This window comes from Leptidea sinapis, chromosome 28 (genome assembly GCF_905404315.1).
Source record: "Leptidea sinapis chromosome 28, ilLepSina1.1, whole genome shotgun sequence".
Lineage (NCBI taxonomy): Eukaryota > Metazoa > Arthropoda > Insecta > Lepidoptera > Pieridae > Leptidea > Leptidea sinapis.
The window spans coordinates 2819927-2845826 of NC_066292.1; the positions used below are offsets into that span (position 1 = coordinate 2819927).

Here is a 25900-nt window from a genome sequence, read left to right on the forward strand (position 1 = left end):
AAAGGTTTTTCTTGAATCAATCTTTCCACAAATATCATTGCTATAATTTTGTCGGGCGTTTACAGAAAACGTTGAAAGTCGTTGCTAAACAACTGAAATTAACGATTTATTTTGGTTGTTTAGCTATTTGTACAATTTTTTCACTTGTGTTTATGTTTGCGTAACATTTATATACAAATAATGGAACTCTATGAAACAATAATTGTTAACTGATTAAAAAAGTATTTATGTCAATTTTGATATCTCGTTAGTGTTGGTTATTTCCACGTTCATGATGTAATCTTTATGTTTATTTGTCAATTCTAATGTGATTTATGTAATAACAGTGTGTACTCTGTATACTAATAAGATACAAGTTGACCTGACCCAAGCTTGAACCCTGATATGATATTTCTGAGCAAATAATATAGCATTTCACTATCAGCGACACAAGTGAACGCATACTTCACTTGCGTCAGTCAGTCTCATGAAATCAAACCGAGGCCACGAACAGTCTGTTACCGACGATAAAAATAAAACAGTACAAGAAAAACCAAGGATGCCGAATATTAAAGTATTCACAGGGAGTTCTCACCCAGAACTAGCGAAGAAGATCGTTGCACGCCTCGGTCTTGATCTAGGTAGAGCTACTACAAAAAAGTTCAGCAACAAAGAAACGAATGTTGAAATTGGTGAATCCGTCCGAGGTGAAGATGTGTTCATTGTACAAAGTGGTTGTGGAGAAATCAACGATAACCTCATGGAACTCCTCATAATGATAAATGCCTGCAAAATAGCGTCCGCCTCCCGTGTGACTGCAGTTATTCCGAGTTTTCCCTATTCCAGGCAAGATAAAAAAGAAAAGAGTCGAGCTCCAATAACAGCAAAGCTTCTTGCTAATTTAATTTCGGTCTCCGGCGCGGATCACGTAATAACGATAGATCTACACTCGTCACAGATTCAAGGTTTTTTCAACATACCTGTTGATAACTTGTACGCTGAGCCTGCGATTACAAAATGGATAAAGGATAACATTCCTGAGTGGAAACATAGTGTTATGGTGTCTCCCGATGCGGGTGGTGTAAAGAGAATGACAGCTATTGCTGATAGACTAGATATTGACTTTGCAATTATACACAAGGAGAGACAAAGAGCTAACGACGAAGATTCTACAGTGTTAGTTGGTGATGTTAAGAACAGGACCGCTATCATGGTCGATGATTTAGCAGATACTTGCGATACTATAGTGAAGGGTGCTGAGAAGCTACGTGAAGCTGGAGCTACTAAAATCTATGCCATATTAACACACGGAGTACTTGCTGGTAATGCTATAGAAAAGATCAATAACTCATGTTTAGAAGCGTTAATTGTAACAAATACAATACCTCAAGACAAACACATGAAAATCTGTCCAAAATTACAATCTATGGATATATCAGTTATGCTAGCAGAAGCAATAAGACGTACACATTATGCTGAATCTGTTTCTTATCTTTTCACTAATGTACCATATTAAAAGATAAATGTTTGCTTATCATTGTTACTTCATCTTTAACCTTAGAATTTGCCGTGTTTATTATATTTTATTCAGCTTCTGCTCATAAAACACCTCATAGGGTTCGTAATATAAACAAACATTGCGATAAAAATTACGTCATATATTATAAGATAAATAAATATTTTAATACAGTTGTTAAGTTTTATTCGTTATTTATTTTTAATTACCTTTCGGAATTAGGTACATGATACGGTTAAACATTCCTTAAATTTTATGTATATATGTTAATTAAGATTCTTAGACATCCGAAACAAATAAAAATAATACTTAAAGTATGGTCTACCTATACGTACAATATAAAGGTAAGTACTTAGGTGCCTGCCAATCATTTTCTTATACTTACCTTTCGTTCCTGGGGAACTTAGATCTGTAGAGATATATCATCCAGAACCTTACATGTCTAGAAACTCTTGAAGCTTTCAGAATAGTTTGTGCCTTCACTAAAAAGTCTTCCTTTGTCGTATCCCCTGGATTCGAGATCACTCTTCTAACTGCCACAGCCTGTATTGGCATACTTGGCGTCGATATATCGAGCGACGTTCAGTTCCGTGGTCACTTGGAAGAGAATGCCAAACTGGCCTCTAAAAAGCTTGGTGTACTCAGTATGGCGAGACAGTACTTCACTAAAAGCCATCGCCTGCAACTTTATTCGGCCTCACATGGGGTACTGGGGTGATGTGGTGTGGGCGGGTGGTCCCCAGTACCAGCTTCTTCCATTTGACCGCATACAACGAAGAGCGGCTTGAATCATCGACGATCACGTCATCTCCGATCAGCTTGATTCTTTGGCATTGCGTAGAGATGTGGGTTCGCTATGCATCTTCTACCGCATTTATTACGGGTAGTGCTCAGAGGAGCTGTTCGGGTTGATCCCAGCGGCCGAATTCCATCACCGGACATTACGTGCAAAGTACCATCCGCATCACGTAGACGTCTGGCATTACACAACCGCGCGTTTTGTTAGAAATGCCTTGCCTCGCACAGCCACTTTGTGGAATCAACTACCGGCTGCGGTCTTCCCGAGCAGATACGACTTAGTGACCTTCAAAAAAAAGCATACTCCCTTAAAGGCCAGCAACGCATTTCTTGACACACCTGTTGTTGTCCATGGACGGCTAACTCACCTCTCCCCATCAAAATATATTACTTAATGCTCAACTGTACTCTTTTTCAGCAATCATATTCGTACCTATATGATTTCGACCTAGAAACACTAAAATCGTCGATTATATGCGTTTTTATAGTCTAAGCGATGAAATCCAACCAAGCCATCATTAGCATCTTATCTGGGGGTACTGTAATGCATCCTCCAAGTCGAGAAAAAGCAAGCGGCATGGCCGTACCAACCTTTTTTCGAAGCAGTTCAGGCCATTTTCGACCCCTATAATGGCGCTGTGGATAGAAGCGTAAATTCAATAGTAGTTATTGGCAGGCATTCTATAAACAAGTTATATTTCAAATTGCATTCCATTTGAAACAGTAGTTTAAGAATTATTAATTGGAATTTTCCAAGTTCCAAGTACTAGTCAAAGTTTCTCAATTCATTGACTGACTGACTGACGGATCATCAAAACTCTAAGGCACTTCTAGCTGATATAAAAACTTCAAATTAAAAATACAATAAGTGTTTAGTGTGTAAATCAAGGGAACACCAAAATATTGACATCGAAATCAGTGGAGTAGCAGTTAGATATTTTCTAGGCCCAGGCGAAAAAGAGGGTTGCTAGAGAGATTGTCTTATGTATGACGCGAGTATACCTTAATATATTCTGATCGCATGCGCTCGACTTATTACTACATAGACACCAGGAGAACATAAATATGGTAGCGGTGATAGTAATGTATTTCATAGCGGTTGAAATCCTGTGTCATCCTAGCAACATTCTAACATTCAACATCCTAGCTTCAAGGCAGTTAAGAGTTTCATGTAAATTCGGCATCGGATTCAGCGGTATCGTTGATTGAGTTTTTGGACATCAAATTAAATTTGTAAATGTGCAGCCGTCGCAGTGTATCAACAACAAAACCGAAAATAGTAATTGACGCAGTATTCCCAAAATATATTTACCATAATATTAAGTCCAAAGTATTTATTTCATACTTTAGTTACCTTAAGCCTCTTGTATCATTTATTGAAAATGTATGCTCTGGGTCTTAATAAATCTATGTAACAAGGAATATAATGTAAAACAATGATCAAACTTTGTATCACTATTATCATTACTAAAACCTACATCTCTTCCCGAAATTTGCAGCATTGGTCTCATTATTTTGAAACCAAAATTTTTGAAGGTTTCACTACTACCACGTGTGAATTTTTACTTGGGACTTATTTTATAGATTTTTGTCTACCATGTTTCGGCGGACATGAAGTGGAAAATATTAACCAGAATAATAATTTAACACTTTTGATAGTTCCAACCCCTTGCCAGACAAACATTGTAAATCGTAAGAAGAGATTCGTGATTAGAATGACTTATAAAAATAAACTTTTTGCGCAGACCTATATAACTGTTAGTCTATGTAAATTTTGAAAACATTCTAAGAAAAGACATTCCATTATAACTATCTTAAATTTTTAATTTATTCTGTTAATAACTTTAATCTTTAAAAAAAGGAAAATTAAATATTCCTCTAAATTTTAATTAAAAATTTGTTAATGATACAAGCCATTGGTGATACAAAGATACAATATAAAAAACAATAGAATGATACAAAGGATAAAAAAAAGATTGATGACATGACATATTATTTTAAAATTAAATCACATTTTTTCAATGTCTCGTCAGAAAATAATGTTATTTTATCACTACTTTTGTTGCAAATAACACAAATTAATGTATCATCCATGACTTTTTTAAACAAATTTATTTTTATTTACAAAGTCACATAAACAAATTGCAAACATATAGGTATTCTACGTACATACATACCAATAATATTGAATTTACTTTATAGTCTTTAAATATTCGAAATATTTTATTTTCTTAATTAATAATGAATATTAAATTAATATTACTTAAAGATAGTATATAATATTATTTTAGCTTATATAAACAAGTACTGAGGACTAAACAACACATGCGCAGTAGAAATAGCAACTGCGCCGTGAGGGACCGCGGTAGACTAAACTCGCCATCTCACTCGTACTCACCCATGTGCATACTGCCTCGCGCTCTCCTACAGCTACCCTACATGCTTGTATGGCAAGGGGTTGGAACTATCAAAAGTGTCTGGCTAATGGGGAAACGTCATCTAGTTATTACCTAAGTATTATATATATATAAATCAGCTTTTATGCTATGACGTAAGTAAAATTATAATTTCGTGAACATTAAGGTTGTCTGCTAAGGGGCTGCCACGATGGTGTCTGGCAATGAATAACGTGATTTTTAATAATATTCTGAAGGTAATACCGAAATTCGAACTTTATTCTTTGATGTATTTAGATCGGTATTTTACACACCTTTAGTACCGTTTACCTTCCAAAGCCACTGCAACCCAAACTCCATAATAAACCATTGTTCTTACCTGTGTTTGGAGCGTGCGCTGACAAACTTTCAGCTTTTATAAAATGACGTAGGTCTGGGGTCCACGGGCTCTTGCTCTATTAGTTGAACTAGCAAACAAGGAACTTATAAAATATATTATGTTAAATTATTAAAACCACTTACCATAAATATACAATACTCCACCACCAATAAGAGAAAAGAAAACTGCTGCAATCAAGTTAACAGTAGACAAAGCACCAAAAGGTGATTACTGAAACTCGACTCACGCATGGCAGCCACTCTTTCTACATTTTTTTTTTTTTTGATCGTTACACTATATCCGTGGTTTATATAATCATTGGATTTTACTTTGATAGTTAACACTGACAAATGACAATAATAAGTGACCCAAGACCGTTGTCAAATGTCAATGCCATATAACATAGGTATTAACTAATATTGTTGTTTACAGTTTTGTGCCGTGTAGTGAGTGTACTTGTAGTACCCAAGTAACAACGTAGTAGGTACCTACCGGCTATAATATCTGTGAATTGTATTTTTAAAATTAAAACCTACCAAAAAATAAAAACTATAACTGCAAAACTAAGTTTACCCTAGTAAAATACAAGAGATAGTGTTCTTTTTAATATTTCTTATACATACCGACCTAGTGAAACTATTATCTGTTATTTTTTGTTACCTGCAATGGCTGTATTATATAAAGCATACTCAAGTCCACCAGTTAGATGTGTAATGATGGTTGCAGATATATTAAACATTAAGTATGAATCACAAGAAATAAACCCTTTACTACGAGAGCAGGACTCACCAGAAATGACTAAAGTAAGTATTTTACTAAAACTCAACTATGGGAGAGCAAAATTTTTTTATGGTTTATTGCTCATCATATCAGTTCAAAGTACAATTTTTTAATGACATAATTCAAAGTGATTCATAAATTTTGCTTGCCATCCATTTAACACAACATGATAAAAATCTGAATAACTTTCAAATTGATTCAAATATTTATTAAAACTTTCCAAAGACTAGGCAAAGTAGATAATACAAAGTTATCCTTATTAATATTATATATATAATCATTCATCATAAAATTTTGCACACATTGGAGTTAATAAATGGACATAATCCTCTTTTTGCTTAGGTTATACTGCAAGTTTCTGGATGCTCTATCTGGATATTTTAGTCCTTCAAAACTTATTTGTTGCCTTGTCTGAATGTTGTGAATTTGATGTGATGTATTTTTGTGTTGTAGAAAAACATTCTGGGATGTATTTGCAAACTTTTTCAATAACTCTGGAGAAGCATTTATTGACATACTAAAGTCCGTTTTTCTTACCACTGCTTTCAACTTTTAACTTAACTGTACTGACTGTACTCTGTTATGTTTATCATTTTATGTCACTTTAATGTTTCATGTAAAGGTAACCTTCAGATGAATGAGCTTCTTTTGCACTTGGCTTATAGGTCTTTGAATTTGATAGCTCAACTCATAGAAAGTAAATGTACTCTAATTGATGATAATTAGAACCATTAGAACAACTGAAGACATAAAAGCCCACTCACCCCTCCTCTTCCTGCCAAATGATACTAAGTTTTTATTCAATGTTACATATATGTGTCAACTTTGCATTAAAACTTTTTTATTTTTTTCTTTCAGAAAAATCCAATGAGAACAATACCTACATGGGAAGAAGATAACTTTGTTTTAGGAGACAGGTACATGAAAGTTTGATAATTTAGTATAAATATACAAACAGTTTTTTTTTTAATAATATACCTGACCTACACAGAATATGTACCAATACATACTAGGTAAATGAAAATGCTGGTAAACAAAAAATAATTTTAAAATCACTGGAAGCATTATTTTGTACGGTGGAAGTTTAGGTGGAAGCAAAAACATGGAATTTCATTCAGAACAAGAAGTTCATCATAGAACTGACATACACCTAAAATGGCATACAAAGACCTTGTGAGAAAAAACATAGGCATGCCAGAATAGCACCACATTCTGGTAGTAGAAATTGTGGTGACTTATTAAAACATGGCGTGAAGTAGATAATATGATACATGTAGCTAGTGATGGTTGTGTGTGGTGTCACACAAGTATATTTCAGACCATGCATATCATCAGGTAGTCTGAGATAAAATTATCAGAAGAGGTTTAGGGTCCTACTCCATATTATATGAAACAGTCAGATACTTATAATGGTGTTTGCTATTGGCATATTTTAATTCTTGAATATGGAGTGTGCTCAAAAAAACAATATCTACAAGTTGTGGACACATTAAGGACCACCCATAATTAAAAATTATTACTTTTTAAAGTAGTTTTAACATTATCTTCAATTTTCAAAGTATGAAATATTGTTGAAATGAAATGAAATTTTATTTGCAAGAAACATTGTACTCAAAATATAAACATATGTAATGTTATAATATTGTCTAAATACCAACACACTACTGTTAACATTTAAACACGGGCCACAACTAGTACTCTGCAACTAGTGTTAAACTGGCAACTGCAACTAGTTGTATGAGGGTACACCGTTTCGTCGTAGTTCACACCACTTCACTATTCTCTTGACTGGTTCTGGTTTGAGCTGTATTCTGAGTTCCTAGTAGATGTTATTACATAGGTAATGTAATGTTGTTAGCCTTGAGCTTCCCGAATTCCAAGAAAGCACTACAGCGACATTCCTGTAGCCTCTGTAGAAGTCAAAGTTTCTTTAACTCATTTTCAAAACAATTTTGTTTCAGTCATGCAATAATCCTGTATTTATTTGATAAATATGCTAAACCTGAACATTATTATCTTTATCCAAAAGACAAACAGATAAGAGCCAAAGTCAATTTACGATTGTTCTTTGACTGTGGAGTTTTGTTTCCTAGGCTACGGTCAGTGATGGTAGGTAAAAAACTTGTAAAATATTTTTAATAAAAATTCCAATAATTTTAATATTTGATGATATTATTTAAAGGGGATAAGTGCGAGTTGGATTTTAACACAAATGTTCCATGTACAGTCAGCGTCAAAAATATAACGCCACCCATTGTATTTAAAAACATGGCAACACCCATCATTAAAAATTATATTCGATTGTGTTTTTCCTATTCTACAACCCATTATTATTCCACAACAGCATGGTTTTGTTAGCAATAAATCTGTGTAGGCCAACTTATGTGAATTTGTTCATCAGGTAGCTACATGGATCAAGGCTTCCAGGTAGATGTTGTGTATACTGACTATTCAAAAGATTTGATAAAATCTGTCATTTAATCTTAATTCGTAAAATTGAAGAACTCGGTATACATGGCGACCTGCTCTGTTGGCTTACTTCATACCTCAGCGATCAAAGCCAGGCTGTTTACAATTAAAGGTTACTGCTCTACGTTCGTGCCTGTTACTTCTGGTGTTCCTCAAGGATCTTATCTTGGACCCCTTTTATTTACCCCTTCTATACATTAATGACATTATTGCAGTATTTAAACATTCTTCAATTTTTCTCTATGCTGATGATATGAAGATATATAAAACAATAAGTAAACTTTCTGATTCTAGCTTATTACAGGATTATTTGAATGAATTGTGTAAATATTGCAATGATAATCTCTTACAACTTAATATTAAAAAATTAATTACAAGTACACTTTAAATGAAAATCATATTGAACAGGTTTTATAGGTATGAGAAATTTGGGTGTTTCATCTTGACTCCTCAATAACCTTTGTTCATCACTATAGATGTGTGACTGCAAAAGCCTATCGCATGCTTGGTTTTGTTCTTAGAGTTAGTAAAGATTTTAAACATATTACCACCCTGATTCTTCTATTTAATGGATTTGTTCGTTCTATACTTGAATTCGCCTTGGTTATTTGGAATCCTCATTACAAAGTCCATATTCAAGATATTTAAATTTGGTGTTCTGCTATCGATCAATGTGTCCCTAACTTAATCTCTCTGGAAAAACGTCGTAAGGTAAAGGATCAAACATTTCTGCTAAAAATTACTTCATAATATTATCTGACTCTGCACTTCTTCTTAATTGCCTTAATTTCCGATGTCCAAGACAATCTTCGCGAATTAAATCTTTATTTAACTTACATATACTACACGCACTAACTATGCTAACTATATCCGGAGGCCTACACCTTTACTTTTAAAGTGTATTAAGTTGTACTGTTTGTTTCCCGAATAAAATAAAATAAAAAATAGTGTATTTCTACACAAATAATAAGTAAAGAGATGTCTTTATTTAAAAATTAATACATTTTCATTTTTCTGTTTAAACTTTATATTAAAGGTATTATTATTATAATAATTAATATTCTTTTTGACATAAAATGTTGGGCGAACTTGGCCTTGAAATTATGTAAATGGAGACTTAAGATTTAGAATGTTTAAATTTATTGACGTTATTCAGTTAGTAATTAGCAATAATTTAATCATTGTATAAAATTCCCACATTCAACAGTAATTAAAAATTACAGGTACTCTAAGATTTTGATCGCGACCATGAAGGTTAAATATTTAAAAAAATATCAATTGAATATGTATTGCATTATATATTATATTTATTATTACCTTATCTAAAACCAGAGGAATGGTACACAGCTCCGTCTGTTGTCTCCATCTGCATGTTTATAGTCAAATCTAATTTGAATCTCTTAAATTAAAAAAAATCTGATTTGAATCCTATACCCTTTCACCGAAAGTTCGTTTTCCACAAATGTATCCATATTTTTGAACACTGTGTGTAGCGATCTATTTGGTGCTTTGGATGTAGATATGTTTATGGTGTCCCGATATCGATATTTGAGTACTTTGAATGACGCTATATATTTGGTCACTTTCGGTGAATCGATGTATCGGTAATGATGGTTGTTGCCATGTTTTTGAATATAATGGATGAGGCGGACTGTACATACAATACACCTTAATGTATTTTTTAAATAATTTTGTAAAATAAATTTTAGATTTGATATTTGGAATTCAGTAGAGAAAGCACTGGGCCCATTACAACATACCAATAATTTCGAAGTAGAGATCATAAATATTTTTTATGTTTCGTTATGTAGCACTTAATTGTTTGTATCTATTATTCTTTCTTGTGTAAAATAATTATTTTACGAACCTCTGAAGGCAAGAACTTCAATTTTAATATTTTAATTCGTATTTTACAGGCACCGACATATATGGGCAGATTGACTGAAATGTCTAACTCTATGAGAAAAAACATAGACGATTCATACAGAGTCCTTGAGGCTTATCTCTCGGATACTGTATACCTTGCGGATGACGTCATCACATTGGCTGATATAAGTGTGGTGTCAACATTGGCAACTCTTAATGGCCTTCGACCCATCGACAGGTAACAGCTTAATATTTGAAGAGCTCAGCAATGTATAATACATACAAATCAACTTCTTAGTCTGCTGCTCTATACGTACAACTCGTTCGTAGTCTATTCGCTAAATATATCTAAATAATATTGACATACTTTTGCACAAATTATTTTGCCCCAAACTAGGCATAGCCTGTACTATGAGTACCAGACAACAATATATTTAATACAATATACTTTCAGAAACATAAATAAAAATGAACATCCATATTCATCATATTATATGGTTGCACCTACCGGGATTTGAACCCGGGACCTCTAGCTTAGTAGGCAAGGTCACTAACCACTGGTCTATACGGGTTGTTGTATATAATCAAAGGCTTGTCACAAAATCTTGCTCTAAGATGTTGATGCAACAGTACAGGTGGTTAGCATATTTTTAAAGTAAAAAGTACTAATCTATATATATAAAAATGAATTGCTGTTCGTTAGTCTCGCTGAAACTCGAGAACGGCTGGACCGATTTGGCTAATTTTGGTCTTGAATTATTTGTGGAAGTCCAGGGAAGGTTTAAAAGGTGAATAAACATGTAAATTCTCAGAAAAAAATAAATATAAACAAAAATTGTGTTCTTCATTTGTGATGTGTCCCCCGTCGTTCAGAAATCAAATTGAAAGATTAGTTTAAAATAAATAAAAAGTAAGAATCTCTTATCTCTATATCTTCTATCTGTCTCGAGGTAAAAAATAAACTTAATTCTAGCTAACTATAGTTGGTAGAATAACTACAGTTGGTAAATATCTATCAGATTATTTTTATGTAGATTAATAAATCATAAGTTTTTTCACAAATTAAATTTCCGAACCTAACCCATAGTATAGACATTTGACAACCAATATGTCGATCCATCTTCTGTGTGGATTGATACCTTTGACAAAGAGTGCATCCTTCTATCTTTGTCGGTGACGTTTTCCGCTATGTGCGCGAGAACTTTCTTTACTTGGGTTATCCGTTATGATAAAAATTATATAAATTTATATATATTATTATAAATTTTAAGTCATGTGCTTTTTTTTTTGTTGATCTTTTGTGGTAGTGACACTTTACTGTTAAATGCGCGAGAACTTTTCTCACTTTCATTTATTACAATTAACGATGCCGAGGAGAAGACGACCTGACTAAGGTCGTCGCAGTCAATCAAATGTGGGAAGAGCTACCTCACGTGCTAACCGCAATGATGACCAGAGAGAGACAGATCAAGAAAATAGTCATATTGCTGTCAGAATTGCATTCTTTAGTGAGTGACAATGAAGTAGATAAGCTTAGAATGCAACGAGTTCGTGCACATCAAACACAAGAACAGCGAGCACGACATAATGAAATTGAGCGATTCCCAGCTGCATTCCACTGTGATCCGGCAATAGATTATTGTGCCGACAAATCGGTAACAATTGGGGAAATGACAATTATTTGTAAATATTGTAAGGCGTTATATTTTAACGGTGACAGTGATGAAATATAATGCGTTAAAATACAGTGTTGTGCTGGAGGCAAAGTAAAATTGCCACAATTGGTCCCAACACCAGATCTTTTACGCTCTTTACGTTTCTGCGATTGGAAATGATACTAAGCACTTCTTGGCCAACATTCAGAAATATAACAGCTGTTTCCAGACGACATCTTTTTTTCATACCCGTAAATGCTAAGCTTAGTTAATTATATAAACTAAATATATATTTTGACATTTTTGTTTTTATTTTATTATGATTCAGCATTAACAAATACATACCACTACAAATTTTCACTCATCTACAATAAACACCTATTTTTGTATCGCGATTTTTAATTATTCTGTTCTATCCACAGAAATAGGGTTGCAAGATGGCTATCGAATATAATTTATGTACGATATAATATTTGGTAGGTCTGAGAATCGGTATATTTTGTTATACCCCAAAAATTTTAATTACTAATTTGTTTCTTATTACTTTACATGGCAAAACAACGTTTGCTGGGTCAGCTAGTTCAATAATAAAATTCACTAAGCAAAATCGTGTTGTAGAACACATAACGTATGAACCATAGACTTAGAACATACATAGGACATAGCGTATAGACAACCCGATTACATATGACCAATTATGTAAAAAATAAAATAATATTATGTTAATTATTATTTCTTGAGGTAGCTAGTAGTAACATATCAAATAACACTGGAGGTATAAAGAACTTTTTATAAATTAATATTTACTTCTTTATCTTTATATATAAAAATGAATTGCTGTTCGTTAGTTTCGCTAAAACTCGAGAACGGCTGGACCGATTTGGCTAATTCTGGTCTTGAATTATTTGTGGAAGGCCAGAGGTTTAAAAGGTGAATAAATAGGAAAATGCTGCTAAATTAAATAAAAACAACAAATTTGTTTTTCCTTTGATGTGTCCATAATTAGTATACATAATTTCTATGAGAGAATTTATTGACGCACGGTTTGACAGTTCTGCTGTGAAATAATTTCATTACAACAAAAGGAAGCATATTTTACGAAATAATTCTTGATGTTATGATATATTATTGACAAATTAATAAAAAACATTATTTTATTTATTAAATACAGAACAACGTCTGTCGGGTCAACTAGTAAGGAATAAAATGAATCTTTACTTCTTATAAATTTACAAATATGCGACAATATTTGTATTTGAAAGTGCTAGGATTGGGGTGTACCAGCACAATATTTTTTTTATGTAGAAGTATTGAGAATTCATTAGGCCCTATACACCCTGTATTCTTCCTATTGTGGCTTTGTGGAAGGGGCACCACAATTCAGTCAATGTCATGTTACAGCCACCCATGGACCTCCAAGGTTAACGAATTACAATTGATCAATATTAACGAATTTACCATTGTTTATGGTAATTATCTGTGCCAAGATGAAACAAAGTTTTATTTTCTTATTATACCTGAAACAAGATTACTTTAAAATAATCTTTGTTTTTCCAGATTCCCAAAACTCAAAAGATGGTATGACAAAATGTGTGAAGAGGATTTTGTCAGAAGAATAAATATGCCAGGTGCTCAAGAACATATAGAAGGCCTCCTTACTTTAATGGAAATGAACAAATCCAAGCTTAAGTCTCACATTTAATGTTGGTAATGCATCATACAACAAGCTAAGAAGTAGCTAACTAGAAGTCCTTTGGGGTTGGTAGAACATGAATATTTTTTCATTAATTAAATTTGGAGTAACTTCCTCCATTATATTATAGGGTGATGTGATAATCATTTTGATGTATGAAACTTGTTAAACTGTTTTGTTTCTGGTGTGTTATGTACCATAAAATACTGACAAAATAAAACTTTACTCAAATTGTTATATTATAAATAAAGTTTTGTTATTATTTACAATTTATTAAATTATTATTTAAAATTTATTAATTTTTTTTTATTAAATTTGTATACGTATACGCAACGCATATTTGCGTGTCTCCAAATTTAAAAGTGGAGCGCCGTGAGGTCAGTAGACAGAACTCCACAACTCATCTCTTTATCATGTCATCGGTGTTCAATTCCAGCAGATCCTCCTCCAAGATGTCTGGCCTGCGTCAGCGCACTGGGAAGGATTGTAGTAGGCATTTTCATACTGGAAGTGCACACTACAATCTAATCTAAAGTTTTACAATCCACAATTATTGCCCTAGGGACAATGAGCATGAGCAGAAGACGAGTGACTAAATTAATAATTATAATTAAAACACTTTTGTCTGCATTTTCTAGTCAAAGGACAAGGGTGTGCTCTCGCCCCGGCTTTTGTGTTTGAGTCGCTACACAGCTGATGCTATCCGCCATTGGACCGAGTTCAGGGCGATGACCTTAGTTTACTGGTGGAATAAATAAGTGTAGTTTTATTTTCTATTTTGTTTGTGATGTCTCCGCATTCTGCTGCATATCCATGTCAAATGTAGTACAGGAATATTATAACACAGTGTATAAAGAATAAAATAGAAACAACAAAACTCGTTACGAATCACAGGTTTTTTTATTCCGATAACTAAAAAGAAATGCAAAGACTTTCAACTTTACACTCCAACGTCTAATACTACACATATCCATAACTTTACGAGAAAAATTAATGATTACAAAAAACATTACACATTAAACATTTCCTATAAGTCTTATAAGTCTCTCGTGAAACACTTCACAGATGATTAGCACTTATAACATACCGGTCATGTACAGTCAATCAATACACAGCGAAGTGTGATACATACTTTCCTCATTAAACATAATGGAATCAATCAATCTCACATGTCAAAGCATACATTTTTTGGATAGTATGTCGCGGCACATTTGTCTTGGTTAACTTTATAAGCATTAACCGTCCTCCTTGGGTGGTGTGAACCAGCCTGAAAAAGTATTAAATCGAGTAATTAAATGGTAATAGGTAGGCAGGTAGGCATTTTACATAGAAGAACTTTGGCTACTAATATTTTAGAAAATGAATAAAGGTATTATTATAATACATAGACAGTAATACTAATTAATGTTAAATGTTTTAAGTTTAATAATCCCATTATACATGAAAATTTATTTCCGTGGTAATTTTTTATGGAATATCTCAACTGACCAAGAGTCAATGATTGAAGACAACTAAAGCCTTGTATCTTGCACCATCAATAAAAATTAATTGTAATAAAATATGCTAGTAAAAGAATTGTTTTGTCTGACGTCTGTCAAACTGTGAACATTACGTATCGATCGCCTCCACTTTTTAAATAGTAACAATAGTACAAAAGTGATTTATCAGGAATAAACTGCACTGAAAATAGTAAAACAAACTGTGTTGAACAATATAAACTAATAATCTGAAGGCCAACTATTGTCAAATTCACAAGTGTTGCCAGATCAGTCCTAGACCTACCAATTAGTAGAAAATCGGCACAAAGTATGGATGAGCAAACAAAAATATTATTGACCACTTTAAAGGATGAGATTATAAAACAAAACGATAAACAAACCATAACTGAGACTATCAGCAAAACTATTGAAGAAGAACTGCTGCCAATTAAAGAAGAAAACGAAGCTATGAAGTCTGAGATTTTGTTACTGAAATCGAAAGTAAAATATCTGGAACTTGAATCGAGGAAACATAATGTCTACTGCATGGGGTTGAAGAAAAAGAAACTAACAATCTAGAAAAAGTTCTATAAGATAGATATAAGAAATTTAATTGTTTGTTTTCAGTTGAATAAAAGGCTTTATTATTATTTAAAAGAATTGTATGGGAAAAGCTCCACCCATGCTATCTTGCAACTACAGAGAAATCACAGAAGTGAAGCCGGCTGCTATGTGTACAGCAGAAGACACAAGATCTGAGGGAGAGTTACTAACTATTGCCAATTTTAATCAACTGGTATCTAGTTTATAGCCAGCAAGTGCAAGGCTTTCTTTGGATTTTTAAACTAAGTAATTAAACATAAGCCATGCTGATATACAGAAACAAACAAAAAGTACTTAGTTAACCCTAGAACCCCTATCTATTTTGGACATACACAAAGCCTTACTATATTTCTCAGAGGCGTACACATATAAGGAAGGAAGTTTCATAATACTATATAATCCCACTACTAAGCTAGAGGTCCCGGGTTCGAATCCCGGTAGGTGCAATCATTTATATGATGAATATGGATGTTTGTTTCCGAGACACGAGACAGTTTGGATTATATGTATTTATGTATGTTTAAGTAAGTATATTGTATTAAATATATTATCATTGTCTTGTACCCATAGTACAGGCTATATGTCTAGTTTGGGGCAAGATAATTTGTGTAAAAGTGTGTCAATATTATTATTATTATTATTAAATAATAATAATAATACTGACTATGATCTAATGAACGAAAAAAATAATATGCATAAATTTGAACGAAAACATTAACTTTTACAAAATCAACTGAAACATATATTTTTAACGCTTATTAAGTAGTAATTCTTAAGGCAAAGATTATAACTAATCAGACCTTAAAAGACTTGACCTTGTGATTGCCACATACCTACAGATTTTTTTACATTTATAAGACACTAACTTGGATATTCTTCTTTTTTTATAGAAGTAAAAGATGCACACACTATTTACGATTTTTCGTCTCGATTTTCAATAATTGAAGCAGTAGGCGTTACGAGAAAGTGACTTATATATTCTTGCACCTATAGATTTTTCAATGTTGGAGCTTCAGGTCTCTTCTTCATACAAAGCGTGACCAAATCTGCGCTTAGTTGCATGCACTGTCACACAGGATTCTTTAAGAACCCAAAAATGAGCGGCACTACAATTGGGCTCATGATCTTATGTTATGTCTCATTTGCCCAGTAATTTAACTAGCGCCCTAGCGCAATGGCGCCCGCCCTTCAGACCAAAACACAATAATACTTCACGGCAGAAAAAGGCGCCGTTGTGGCCATAATCTAGCCGGCATCCTGTGCAAAGGAGCCTCCCATTGGTGATTGTGATAAATAAATCATTATTTATGTCCAAAATAGTTAATATTCAATATCAGTTATAATTACACTCGTTTTTAAATTTCTCTTACCATTCTTTTCATGTATCTGCACTAGGCACTTAAAGCTTTGTTGCGCACGCGCAAGGCTGTACTGCGACTGTGACACTAGTTTAGTCGCACCAAACTGGATGCGTGCTTTGCCCTTAACTAATGTGGCAGCTATCTGCATTATAACCGCTTCGACTGTGTATGCTGAAGACCAGCCCTGTTTTGTTAACAGCTCCATACATATTGCACCACCCACAAGTACATAACCTCCTGGAATTTTAATAATAATATAAGTTATAAGGAATAATGTGGAATGGAATATAAATACTAACTTCAATTAAATATTTAAAAAATGTGTAAAAGATACCTATTGCTTATTCATGAATTGACTAAGACAAATCTTTTTTTTATAAAAATTATTATGTGAGACCTAAATATTTCAAGTTTGACATACAATTAACACAACAAAATATTTATTTATTAGGACCCCAACAGCTATTAGCTATCTTAATGTTATTTTACAAAACTGAGCCAATAATAGGACTCCACCCGTAGTGACAGAATAATTAAATTCAACAATATGAATAAACACTAAAGTATATTACTAAAATACAATGCACAATATGTGAAATTAATGTCATAGTACAATACAACTGTTATGAATTTCTCTCACAAGTACGGAATAAAATATGATTTGGCAAATATCTATTATTTTTTGTTACAAAAGTTGGATTGGTTATAATATTTATCATTATAATAGAGATGTCATGTCACAGAAATTAACTTAGCCTCTAAACCTCAGTATAATTATGCCACACATGTGACAACATGGCACTTCCACTTGTATTTTCTATACCATATTTACAATAAACTTTCAAAGTTTAGATTTGACACAATAATTGTGCCTGAGCTTGATGTATTTATTTCATGTTCCATATCATCTATATAGCAATTGTCTGAAGCACATGCACAAGTGTTTTGATACTATTTATATATAATATATAAATGAATTGCTCTTAGTCAGTCTTGCTAAAACTCGAGAACGGCTGGACCGATTTGCCAAATTATTTGATCTTGAATTATTTGTGACAGTCCAGGGAAGGTTTAAACTGTGAATAAATATGAAAAATTCTCGGAAATAATCTTAATATATATAAATCTCGTGTCACAATGTTGGTCCTCAATGGACTCCTAAATTAATGAACGGATTTTAATGGTGATTACTTCATGGAGTGCAGTTTGGTCCAACTTGAGAGATAGGGTAGTTTTTATTTCGATTTGGGACCCATAAATATTTTTATTTTCAATATTTGTTTTGTATGGACATAATTTCTATGAGAGAATTTAGTGACGCACGGTTTGACAGTTCCGCTGTGAAACAATTTCATTCTAACAACAGGGAGCATATTTACGAAATAATTTTTGATGTTTTGAAATATAAAACAGTTGTTTTTTTACTCTCTACAGAACAACGTCTGTGGGGGCAGCTAGTTTATATATATAAAAATGAATTGCTGTTCGTTAGTCTCGCTAAAACTCGAGAACGGCTGGACAAATTTGGCAAATTTTGCTCTTGAATTATTTGTAGCAGTCCAAGAAAGGTTTAATAGGTGAATAAATATAAAATTTTTCGGAAAATAATAAATATAAACAAAAATTTTGTTCTTCCTTTGACATGTCCCCCGTCGTTTAGAAATCAAATTGAAAGAAAAGTTTAAAATAAATAACTAATTAGAATTTATATTAAACATAATTCTAGCTAACTATAGTTGGTAGAATAACTACAGTTGTTAAATATCTATCAGATTTTTTTTATGTAGATTATTAAATCATAAGTTTTGTCACAAATAAAATTTCCGAACCTAACCAAAATATTTGACATTTGACAACCAATATGTCAATCCATCTTCTATGCCGATTGATACCTTTGACAATGAGTGCATCCTTCTATCTTTGTGGGGGACGATTACCGCTACGTCCGCGAGAACTTTCTTTACTTGGGTTATCCTTTGTGATAGATTTTTTTTGTTGATCTTTTGTGATAGTGACACTTTATGGCTAAGTGCGCGAGAACTTTTCTCACTTTGATTATTGTGCCGACAAATCGGTAACAATTGGGGAAATGACAATTATTTGTAAATATTATAAGACGTTAAAATACAGTGATGAATCTACTGTATTATGTTGTGCTGGAGGCAAAGTACAATTGTCATAGTTGGTCCCAACACCAGATCTTTTACGCTCTTTACGTTTCTGGGATTGGAAATGATACTAAGCACTTCTTGGCCAACATTCAGAAATATAACAGCTGTTTTCAGATGACATCTATTTTTCATTTACGGGTAAATGATAAGCCTAGATAATTATATAACCTAAATATTTTTTTCACATTTTTTTAATTTTTATTATGATTTAGCATTACATACATAGCACTACAAATTTTGAGCCATCTACATTCAAAGCCTATTTTTGTATTGCTATTTTTATATTATTGTGTTCCATCAACAGAAATAGGGATGCAAGTTGGCAATCAAATATTATTAATGCATGATAGTTTTGGTAGGTCTGACAATTGTTCATTATTTTTTTTAAACCCCAAAAATTTTAAGTGCAAATTGTTTTCTTATTTCCTTATATGGCAATACAACATTTGCGGGGTCAGCTAGTTAAATAATAGATGTTTGACTTGTAAAAACAAATAAAAATAATATGTCTATAGTTACCTGATATAATTGGGTAGACAACTCGAACAAAAGGTGGCTCAAATGGATATGTTTCTTTAAACATAATGTTGAGTAAAATTGAGTCTTTGCCCTCCTTCTCTTTCAGGAGTAATAAATCATTGTGTAAAGGGCTGTCAGGATCTACAGATCTTAAACGGATATTCCATTCATATAGCGAGTCATTAATCAATTCTGAAACACAATATAGAAATAAAAAAACCCATAACCATAGAAATAAAAAGTGTATTTAGAAGTCAATTATTATGATCAAAAAATATATTCATGTAATTTCAAACACTCAATACTTACAGGAACTTCTTCATTAATATTGATTAGGCTTTAATTTCCAGGAATTTTTTATTTTGATCTTTAGCTTAATAAAAGAGTAAAAAACTGTTGTGGATAATAAATACCAAACTGGATATGATCTTGCTTACAAATGTAACCATAATGTTAACCATTAAGTGCTTCCACATTAAATATACATGCTTAGTGCATTTTGTATTATAAACAATAAAATTATTTAGAATAATCTGCATATGAGAAGCAGCAGGAGTGATTTCCACATAAATGATTGCTTCATTGTTTAAACAGATATCCACTGCTCTTAGGGTTGTACATTACGGTAATTGTAGAAAGGTACTTGTTTTGTGGTGTGTGACATCGATGAGCCTGCCATGCATTATACTAGTATCACAAATACTCATATTCAACTGAATAGAGTGTCATGTGATAAGTTTCTCTTATATTAAGATCAAAATACCAAACAACATTACCTATTGAGTACATGTTACTTTTAAATGAGTGTGATCTATAAATATCTCTAAGTTCTTTCATAAGTCGATCAGTTGCCTGTAAGCTTCCAGAAACACTTCCAGCCAAATAATCCTGTCTTTGATTTTGTCTCAGTCGCTCCAATGTTGCTAAATGCTCTGTTTCCATTTCCTCCTGAAATTAAAGATATTTTTATAAGTAATATATGACATAATATTAAAAAGACTAAGAGCACAAAGAAACATTACTTTTTAATAAGTTTTAGTTATTGTAAGGCTTTATTACAAAAGCATGAGAGTTTTTTAATAAGAGGATTCTATGAAGTTTTTAAAAAAAAATTGATATGAGATTTGTATTATGATGTGTGTAGGAATTACTAAATGACACTAGGACACATCACAGCCAATTTATTGTTTATTATTCTCTCCCAATCACATTTATTGGAAAGATATGCTGAACTGGGCACTGGGGAAATTTACCACACATTAACACCAAAAAAATCATTCATAAAATGAACAAATCAATAGGTAGCAAAGGTACAAAGAATGAAAGAAAATTTCAAAATTAATAATTTGATGTGTACTAAACAAACCTTGTTGCTTCTACCGGCATCATCCACCATTTCTAATGGCAAGTCATCCTCTCCTTCTGAGTCATCATCTTCCACAGGCATTTCTTCATCTTCTTCTGTACCAGATTCTGCACCATTAGATGTACAACTTTGTACTCTTTAAGAAAAAAAATATTCAAATAGTGAGGTAAAAAATTATAACTCAAAAAAAAAGGCAATAATAGTTTTGCTAACTTTTCTTGTCAAAGTCAAGTAAACTTTATTCAATTAGACTTAAATTAAGCTAATATTACTAACTAACACATATAGCTTATTGCTGAAGTAATTTTGACACAACATATAAATGAACTGTATCAGAATTTATTAATCTATGACTAAAAATTTTAAAGTGTATGAGGGCTTCAGAATAATACAAGGAAAAGGTGAACAACAGTTTTATGACAAAACTGTCAATTGTATTAGATGAGATTAATATAAGTAGTTTTAGAATAAAATATCAAAAGCTTTCCTGCTAGCAAATCTTCATGATTAATAGGTAAGAGGAGAACCAAACATCTAGTGACACATTCAATTCAGCTCAAATCATAAAATATATAAAAAATATAATAATATATAATAAATTACAAACCAACCTCTGGTGTGGCATTGGATGTAGGGGCAATGACAGGGAATCCAAATCTGGGGGCTCAGGGACTCCATGTAACTTGCATAGTTCTCGCAATAATATACCAACCTAAAATCAAACATTAATAAGAAGTTAATTGTGATATATAAAACTGAAAGCAATTATTTTAAGAGCTACAATATAAGAAATAAGGAATTGCTCGTTACTAAATCTAATACTTGTAAATACACTATAATAGTGAGGGCAAACATATAAAATTCTTTAACAAAGTAAGTAAGCCTATATTCAGACATTATATCTAAATCTAAAAGTTTTATTTTAGGTATATATTATAACTCAATACTACATTTGAACACAATACTGAACCTTTGTTTGGACCTTTTCCCAGCCTGAGAGATAGCAGCCTAAATTAATGATTATATTATCAAAAAGGAACTCCTGCAGAGCTCTTTTGGCTCTAAATAAGTAGTAGTAATTTAATTGACATCAAAATTAGGTCTCATGAACTAAATATAAAATAAATTATGACCCTCATAACATAGTTATTTAAAACAATAAATAAATTATTTGTGATTCAATTAATATCAACATTGAATCTGAATAATATATTTCAAAGTAGCAATGGCAATAAATATAATATGAGTGAATTACAGTGAACTGACTGTCGTGCTGTAATGTCTTATGTGAATATAATAACAGCAGCTATTCTTCTGATAGTAGTTATATTTATAGTAGTACTTTACTGTACATACACTTGTTTGTGAGGTAAGAAAGTCCTAGAAATCTCGCTTAGATTATGCTGCTACATAAGTCAACCAAAGCACAAACATTTTATATTTAAATCATTAAAAGCCTCTCCCATCTTTTGTTTATAGAGTTTTGAGATCTTACCTAGAAATATGTAAGTATCAGTTACTGTACAAGTGATAAAATAATAATCTACAAATTATTATTAATAGACACTCACATAACCACCATTATTATAATTTTTATTAATATTTTCAGTTGTGGTAGGCCACAACTTTCTAGCAACAAGGTAAATAAAGTATAGATTTATAAATACCTGAAAAAAATTTACCTGATTTATAACATGATTATCCCTTCCCTGTGTATTACTGAGGATCTGAACAGCATTTGTAACAATTAAATCTTCACTATCGGCAAACCAGACTGGAGGTGTAGTGGGGTATGTTTCCTGAAAATTATTTTTATTCACTTGAGAAAAATCTTGATGTAACTTTAAAGATGAGAAGTTGTAGGCAAGAATTTATGACCATATACTTAATGGTTTTGGAACATACATAAGAAGTGAAACCTAACAGTTATAGTTTTTATTCAAATGTATTATTTACAACTACATCTCACTGATCATTATAATAAAAAAATTGCTTTAAATGAATGTGTCCATACCCCAGTGATTTCTTCTTGTTTAGTACAACAATAATAATAATGAATAACCAACAACACAATATACCCATACATGTATATATTTACTTGAATTGACAGGTTTTCACTTATTATCTTAATCAGCTGTTAATGTGTGATAATTTATTTACATAGAAATTACTTAAACTCTAATGTATCGACCTATAATAATCTTTACAATGTTATCATATTTCAAACATACTTCATTATCTCAAATGCAATAAAAACAAAAAGACTAAACTCTATCGAGTATGACTACAAAAAACAGGTAGAAAACATGACAAATTGCCTTTGTCCCAAAAATCTCGGCGACAATACCGTTACTCAAACACAGCTGTACTCTTCGATAAATGTAACTGATAGTCAACAGTCATCAATACCTAGAATACTGACTAGGCTACTGAAACTGGAATGATCGTAACGATTTGTCACGGAGCCGTAAAACAGTTTCACGAAAGTATGACCGATCGAAACCTGCGCGCAATCATGTTAGCTTACTATACCTTCGATTAAGTTAATAATAACACTAATCTTCACTGTTTACATTAATAGAAATAATAGCAACGAAAGTACTTCCGTATATTTTCTTGTTGACAACACGGTCCCACAAACAACGACCCTTTGTCCGAATGATAAATCGATGAACAATAATCAATATTGCAAATGAACATAAATAAGACATAAATGAACAGATAGCATAATAAGGAACTTACTGTGATATTCGCATGAATTTCGTATTTCTTTCCATTTTTGCCAACGAATCTGCAGGTCAGCTCGTCGACACTGGCTGACATTATCTGAAACCGCTCATGATTTTTCGGAAACACTTGTTCTAAAGTCTTTATTTCTAGCTTTAGGGTATTCAAGCAAGCCATTAGTGTGTTGAAACACTGTTTTTTGTTTAACTTTACTTCAAAATCACCACATTACAATAAATAAAGCTGTTTTCCGTTCACTCCCGACCAAGCAAAATGGCGGATAGCAATGGCGGCACCAAACTAATAATCATTATTCAATAGGGGGCGCTTATCGGTATTAGAGTTAGGAATGTGCAGTACAGTGTAGAGTGAGAAAAATTGGTCTTAAAATTCTATTTTTATCTAAATAATCATCACCAATTATTATAAATTTATGTCTGTAACATACTGTATGATTATTCAATTGAATAAGAAATCGCAGCCCGGTTTAATTGTTTTGAATTCTCGGTTTCATGGAAATTCAGCCCATTCTTGGTTGTTTTTGTTCATTGTTATAAAGTCAGTATTCATAGTCGATCATTAGTAGCATTGTAGAACTTCACACACTTCACCAGGCGAGGTCTTTTTGTCAACGTTTCTCAGATAATTGTGATTAGATGAGTTATTTTTTAGAAATCAAAATTCCTCCCACAGAATAAATAATAAGAAAAACAAAAAATAAATCAGAAACTGAGAAACTTTTCTTCCACGCGAAGGACGATTAAATATTAAGTGCGACCTAGCCAAACACCTCATCAGTATTCCGCATATAGAACATATATAATTTCAAATAGAATTTATACAGCAACGGATGTCGGATGAATTGTGTAAATCCGGATATGTATAGTTTCGCTAATGAAAGCTGTCCCTGAGAATCTGCGGCAATTAAAAAAAAATGCTGCTGGGAACACTGGCTATACATACATACATATAATCACGCCTCTTTCCCGTAAGGGTAGGCAGAGACCACTTCTTTCCACTTGCTACAATCCTTACATACTTGTTTCGCTTCGTCCACTTTCATTATTCCCTTTATATATGCTCCTCGGTTTAGAGTACTCTTGACCTGGCAAAGGCAAGACCACATCAGGGACGTATTGAAACTTTTTTTGTTGTGTTTAAACGTCCGCCTAGGTCCCTTCCAACACTTTCATTAACACTCGCCTTATACACTTTTTTCGTCAATCGTTCTGCATTCATTCTCTCGACATGGCCAAACCATCTTAATATACCTTTCTCAATTTTTGTCACTACATTTTCTTTCAGACCACAACGTTTCCTTAACTCACTATTTCTTATCCTGTCACTCAGTTTAACTCCTATCATACTTCTTAACGCTCTCATCTGAACTACATTTATTCTCCTTTCATGTTTCTTCTGCCATACCCAACTTTCACTTCCGTACATGAGTGTTGGAACCAACGCCCCCTCATGCACAGCCGAACGGCCTTATTAGACACCTTCTGACTGTTCATAAAGGAGTGCAAAACTCCATTCACCATGTTTCCTGCATTCACTCTTCTTTCAATATAACTCTCACACTTTCCATCTTTTGTAAACTTTGAACCCAGATACACAAACACACTAGCAATACACTGAATAAACGAAGATAATACTCTTAATTATGGTAGCACCCAGAAATTATCCGATAATTTATTCCGATTTCATACAGAAAAAAATACACAACTAATTTTACGGAAAGTCCCGAATCCAATTTTTTAATTCAAATAAACGAATAACATTAGGATTTTGATTTTTAATCAATTAGTGATGCATAATATATATATAAACATAAATATAACTTTTAATGTAATCATTTAATGTAAAGAGTTCGCTGTCACATTCCCTCTAAAAATGATATGGGAAATTAACGTTGACATTTAATAATACCATGTAAATTGCAAAGGTTTAAATTGATAGGTTTTGTGTAAAGACGATGACTGATGAACGTATGTCCATAATAAATTATTTTACAAATAATTAATTATGGGCATACGTTAAAAATATGTGAAATATCATTAAGATGAATCAAAATAAAACATTTTTTTAGATAAAATGTAAATTAGTATCAATACAAATTCATCGTACTATACAATCACGATATT

General features: G+C 32.4%; 3 protein-coding genes across 3 annotated transcripts; 2 read left to right on the top strand and 1 right to left on the bottom strand.

The window, feature by feature from the left end:
- The first annotated feature begins 326 nt into the window (after window positions 1-326).
- LOC126973145 (ribose-phosphate pyrophosphokinase 2-like) lies at window positions 327-1668 on the top strand. The gene has a single exon (XM_050820295.1). It carries the CDS (start codon window positions 467-469, stop codon window positions 1493-1495), a length of 1029 nt encoding a protein of 342 aa, XP_050676252.1. The 5' UTR covers window positions 327-466; the 3' UTR covers window positions 1496-1668.
- A 3826-nt stretch (window positions 1669-5494) lies between these two features.
- Window positions 5495-13826, top strand: LOC126973146 (glutathione S-transferase 1-like). Its single transcript, XM_050820296.1, has 5 exons — window positions 5495-5871; window positions 6707-6765; window positions 7810-7957; window positions 10234-10421; window positions 13396-13826. Exons 1-5 carry the CDS (start codon window positions 5734-5736, stop codon window positions 13538-13540), a joined length of 678 nt encoding a protein of 225 aa, XP_050676253.1. The 5' UTR covers window positions 5495-5733; the 3' UTR covers window positions 13541-13826.
- Window positions 13827-14408: 582 nt separating this feature from the next.
- Window positions 14409-24045, bottom strand: LOC126973144 (ubiquitin-conjugating enzyme E2 Q2). Its single transcript, XM_050820294.1, has 8 exons — window positions 23772-24045; window positions 22712-22828; window positions 21641-21741; window positions 21030-21165; window positions 20440-20611; window positions 19664-19855; window positions 16983-17210; window positions 14409-14798 (listed from the first exon to the last, which is right to left on the bottom strand). The coding sequence occupies exons 1-8, from the start codon at window positions 23931-23933 to the stop codon at window positions 14767-14769; spliced, it is 1140 nt and encodes a 379-aa protein (XP_050676251.1). The 5' UTR covers window positions 23934-24045; the 3' UTR covers window positions 14409-14766.
- Between the last annotated feature and the right edge of the window lie 1855 nt (window positions 24046-25900).